Source organism: Momordica charantia (genome assembly GCF_013281855.1).
Source record: "Momordica charantia cultivar OHB3-1 chromosome 10 unlocalized genomic scaffold, Mcharantia_2.0 BLBB01000010.1, whole genome shotgun sequence".
NCBI classification, from domain to species: domain Eukaryota; kingdom Viridiplantae; phylum Streptophyta; class Magnoliopsida; order Cucurbitales; family Cucurbitaceae; genus Momordica; species Momordica charantia.
The window spans coordinates 4,394,301-4,399,769 of NW_028275158.1; the positions used below are offsets into that span (position 1 = coordinate 4,394,301).

Genomic DNA, 5,469 nt, shown 5'->3' on the forward strand with positions numbered 1-5,469 from the left:
TCTTTTATTGCCATGGAAAACATAAAATTATTTGAGAGTTTATAATATAAATGGAATACTTATCTGATAATTGATTTTAAAATTGAACTCTATGAATGTTGATATGGTATTAGTTAGAGTCCAATCAAATCAAATGAGCATTGATTTTGAGATAAAATCCATGAATATTGATAACATTTCTGTACACCAATCAAGGTAGCATTGATAAACGTAAATTTAGACTTAGATGTAGCACTGCCTTCATGAACATACCCTATATATAATTATCCAAGGCCCATTTATCTTTTTCTTTATTATTATTATTTTTTTTTTACAGAAGCCCATTTATCTTTATAGATATCTTATTTTAGTAAGCTTTTGGGCATCTACTATATGAATATTTAAATAGATTTTATTGCACCGGTTTTTTTATTTTCTTTATACGATCTTAGAAGTTCGTTCAAATTTTTTTTTTTTTTTTTTTTATATCTGAATTCCCATTCTCAATTTTCCTAACCTCTCTCTCATCCTCCAAAAGACAATTTATTTCTTCAAGCTATGATGTACTTTTCTTTTTATATAATGGACTATGCACTTTTTAATATATATATATATATATGTAATTTAATTTTTATGAATTATTAACTTTATAAAACTACCGGTCATAGTAAAAAAGATATTCTAAAATCTAAATAACCAACATCAATATAGCTATATAATAGATCAAGACATAAGTACTCTAAGGATTGGAGAGCGAGGTTTAGATATCCCCACTTTGTTAAACTAAAAAAATGATAATCTAAATACTCGAGCAATGCAGGGCATATAGTCAAGAAAGAGATAAAAAAGAGTTCAGATACCTCACTAAGGACGACAAGAACAAAACCTCACTAAGGAGGTAGCAAGTATTCATATTGACCATGATTAACGGTAACCACCACACTTTTGTTATAATTTTTTTTTTAAAAAAATAATACAAGCTACATAAATAGTATTGACTATGTTTGGGGGAAAGAATACCCTGGACACGTGGAGGACAGCCATTGGTGCCCCAAGGTGACCATGAGTCATGCCTTAACTCGGACCGCCGAGATCACCACCACTAGCGTTGACAGATGCTAAGTATGAGGGCCGAGGTGAACCTGGCCGAGGTCCGACCTACCGGAAGCTCGGTGGGGGCCGATGTGAGCTACTGTCAGCGGCGTGATTATTGGGTGTAACCGACGGTCCCGAGATTACCGGGTGTAACCGTCGCGAGATTAACGGGACTACCACCCATAAGTAGAAGACTTCACTCCACGATCAGGTACGATGATTTCTGACCTCAAACTAAACTGGGAATCCGACCTATACTGACTTGATCGTCGGAGTGCTCACCTTTTTGTGCAGGTCCGCCCAAGTATTCAGATCGGTCCGGAGGCCGAGTTCCAGCTGCAATATGAAATACATATCCTTGCATAAACAGACTACAAAAAGTATTAATTAAGTTTGATATATTAATTATATACACACCACAGCAAATCCAACATCTGTATCAATCTTCTCCCATATAAAGTCCTCCAATTTACTTTTCTCATCTTATCCAGTTCGTACTAGGGTAGCTAAAGAAAGAGCCAGCATCAATCAATATTTGATGTTGTGTGCAAAAAGTCAATAATGAAATTAGCTATTATTAGCAAAACTTCTGCCACAACAACCATACATCTGGGTCATATTTCTTTCCTCTAACAGTGGTGTGATCAAGAAATATGGGGCACTGCGAAATCGGTTAGAAAACACACGCAAAATCTGAAATTGGGAAGAGTGAATTAGATAAAGTTGGAAAAATAGAAGTTCTGATTCGAGTTATTATTGGGGTTACTTGTCAAAAAAGCAACTGGGGCGAGAGGATGTGTCTGTGTGTCCACCCCACAGCCGAAGTTGGTGAAAAAGTGGACTTTGAAAGGCAAATGGGATGCGAAAATGCCAATATTTTTTATGAGGGACACGACACGAGGACACTTGAGAAGCAACCCAACCAAACAAAACACATATTATATTGCTTACGTTTGACATATAAGACACGCACACACCGACGCTTTCCTATTCTTAAAAACTTGGCCGTTAATACCGCCGAAACCCTAGCCCCGGCCCCCTCTCACCAAACTCACAGCTGATGTTCACACTTGTCACCATTTATTACATTCTTACAAATGTTTAAAGAATAATCCTTTTTTTTTTCTTGAGCTCAATGTTGTATTCAAGGTTTGATTTCGTCCCGATTGAATCTAGGATTTGAATTATGTTGTTGCATGTGGCCTTTTTGATTTAGTTCAAGGATTGTTCGGTTAGATTTTTTGAATGTTTTTGTTCATTGGGGTTTAACGTGATTTTGAGGGAGATTATTAGTTTTATCAATTGTCTAGATTTAATGTTTGATTTGACCCGATTATTGAAACTTGGATCTAGGTGTGAAACCTAAATTATTTATATAAAAACTTAAAAGAGAGATAAATCTGAAGTAAAGTTAATAAAAACTAAGTCTTATATATATACACACATTTGATCTTTTAATATAAAATGGAGGAGGGGAGGGTAATTACTCCCTCTTTTTTACTTCGCGCTTTTGCCTGAGGCAAGTAGAGATAAAAAGATGTATATATTCTTTTATGAGGGAAAAAGGCAAAAAGTACTCTTTCATAAGGAGTTAACATAATTGCACATTCAAACTTTTGATTTTCACAATATTTTCATCCATTTGCAACTACGTATAAATTATAAAAATGGTTACAATTAAGCCTTAAGTTTTAGAGAGTTGCAATAATATTCTCTAATTTATAAAATTGTTGCGATTGCATCTACCTATTATAGAGTTTTAACAATAAAGTTCAATAGTAGTTGCACTATAGCTCAATTTTTTTTGTCATTTTAAGAAGATAGTTACTACCAATTGGAGCCTAACTTAAATAAAAATTTTAACCACCACGGTAATTTTTGTAATTCTTTTTCCTTAGGAGAGCAATTAACCCCGAATAGAAGAAGGTAAGAGCGTGAATGTGAAATCATGTGTGTGTCTTTGATTTAATATGAAAACTAAAAGTAAAAAATTATAGACGCCACTGCTAATCCACAAGGGGACCGAGTGCACGTACTATTTTTACACTGTTAAAAAAAATAAATAACCAACACTACAAATTCAAATCCCTCCCCTCACCGGAAAGGAAAGGGAAAAAAACACAGGAAGAGGTAAAAATAAATGGGTGTAAAATGTTTGTTTGCAGATTGCCAGGCTATCGGTGACGTGGCTCGCCGGTGCGATCCTGAACCGATAACCGAAAAACCCATTTAACTACCGACTTCCTAACGTTGGCGTTTGTTTTGGTGGCGACGAAGAAGTCCTTCAACCGGCGCATGGCCACTTCCAGCGTGGCTTCCGACATGTTGGCGAAGCAGACGCGGAACCACCCCGGCTCCGAGCAATGGCACGACTGTCCGGGCGACACGTTGAGCCCAACCTCGAACACAATCTTCCTCCACAGCTCCATCTCGGCCTCAAACGTCTGCTCCCCCAACAAATGCCTCATGTCCACCCAACAGAACAGCCCCGCATTCCCTTTGTGGCACTTTATCCCGCCCTTCTCCAGCCCACTCACCAGCATCCTCTGCCTTCTCAACAGCCTCCTCTGATTCTCCCTAATGTAACTCCCCCTGAACTTCTCGTCCGAAAGCATCGCCGACAGCAGGTACTGCGTCTGCGACGACACCAGCCCGAAGCTCGACATCTTCGTCGCGGCGGCCACCACTACTTCGTCGTTTGAGTAAATGGCCCCCACGCGGAACCCCGGAAGGCCGAGGTCTTTGGACAGGCTGTAAACTATGTGAACTCGCTTCCGGACTTGGGCGTCGTTTTTGTACTTTTGGTTCAGTACTTCCATCGCGCTCACGAAGCCGGGGGAGCCAAAAACGGTGCCCGAGTAGATCTCGTCGCTGATTAGATGGAGGTCTTTTGTCGCGACGAAGCGGAGTAAAAGGCTTAATTCTTGCCTGCTGATTGTGGTCCCCAGCGGATTTGACGGGTTCGTTACGAGCACGCCTTTCACCTTCAGATGCCGATCCTGCGCGTTTTGGTAGGCCTGTAACAGCGCCGCCTCCGTGATTCGGAACCCGTTGTCGCTCGAGCAGTGGATCGGCACGATCTCGATCCCAGTCCTCCATTTCAAATCTCTATCGAATCTGTCCAACAGAATATCTGTTTATTTAATACCCTACCTCTCTAATTTTGTGATGGAATCATATGAATATCGATAGACTCACCCTGGATAGTATGGGGTAGGCAGGAGGAATGCATCGTCAGGTTCGGCCAAGCAGAACATAAGAGTCTCGTTGGCTGACGTGGCGCCGGCAGTGAGGACTATGTGGTTGGGATCGAACCTTACTTTGTTCCCTCGGATTTCCGACATGAATTCTGCCAATGCCTGAAACATTTATTTCTTTATTAATTTAATTACATGAAATATATACAGTTAAATTAAAGAAGGGTGTATATGGAATGGATGTGTACCTTTTTGAATGCGGGGAGGCCGTTGTAGTCTTGGAAGAGGGCGAGTTCTCTGAAAATTGACTTGCCGTCTCTCTTGAAGCCAGCCGCGTCCGGGTTCTCCTCCAGCCATTTCTCGAGCAAGTCAAAACATAGCTGCCAAAATGAAAGTCAAACGAGGACCGTTAATTAGCATTATTACTTCCATCAGGTACGTAGATGTATAATTGGAGCTGAAATTAATGTTATAGCCAGGCACCTGATTCTCTGCAAGACCCATCTGAATAATCCCTCCAGGATTTCGAATCTCGTCGTAGGGATTCTTCTCGTATTCCTCCCAGCCCAGGAAGTAGGAGGAATCTTGGCCATGAGAGTTGCACGTGGCTTTTCTAGACAACAGCCCCATCTTCAAATCTTTATTTATTTTCTTTTCTTTTCTTTTTTGTCAGTGGCTCTCAAAGCTAACTGTTTTTGAAGGGAAGACAAATGGAGACGAGAGAGAGTTTTTTTAGAGCAGAGGGAATGTGAGTGACGATGTCCACTGCAAAGTGAACATGTGGTATTTATAGAGTTTCCGCCCAGGAATGACACGTGGAAAGGTATGCCCTTTCCCATACACAAAAGCAAAGGAATTCACCACAACATAACATGTACTCTTTTTCTTTTCTTTTTTTTTCTCCTGACTTGCACAGATTTGAAATTTACCCTCATCATTCATTATTCAACCGACACACCCATTAATATTATATAATAATTAATGCTACTGTTTTTTCATTTTCTTTGTTCCACAGTAATGCCCAGTTTTGTCTATTTGACTTTGCGTGTACGCTCGGCGTCAAAGTCAAATACCTCAAGAAAAATCACCGGTCAAATAAAATAATACTTTATCTCTTTACATAAGATATTGATAATTTCCGATGTGACACATATGTTTATTAGATGAGTGGGTTTTACTGAAAGTTTTGAGCCAAAAG

At 39.6% G+C, this 5,469-nt stretch overlaps 1 protein-coding gene across 1 annotated transcript; it reads right to left on the reverse strand.

Annotated features, from left to right (window-relative positions):
- Positions 1–2,990: 2,990 nt before the first annotated feature.
- LOC111008407 (1-aminocyclopropane-1-carboxylate synthase CMA101-like) lies at positions 2,991–5,038 on the reverse strand. Its single transcript, XM_022281102.2, has 4 exons — positions 4,755–5,038; positions 4,520–4,651; positions 4,273–4,433; positions 2,991–4,191 (listed from the first exon to the last, which is right to left on the reverse strand). Exons 1-4 carry the CDS (start codon positions 4,899–4,901, stop codon positions 3,249–3,251), a joined length of 1,383 nt encoding a protein of 460 aa, XP_022136794.1. The 5' UTR covers positions 4,902–5,038; the 3' UTR covers positions 2,991–3,248.
- Positions 5,039–5,469: the final 431 nt, after the last annotated feature.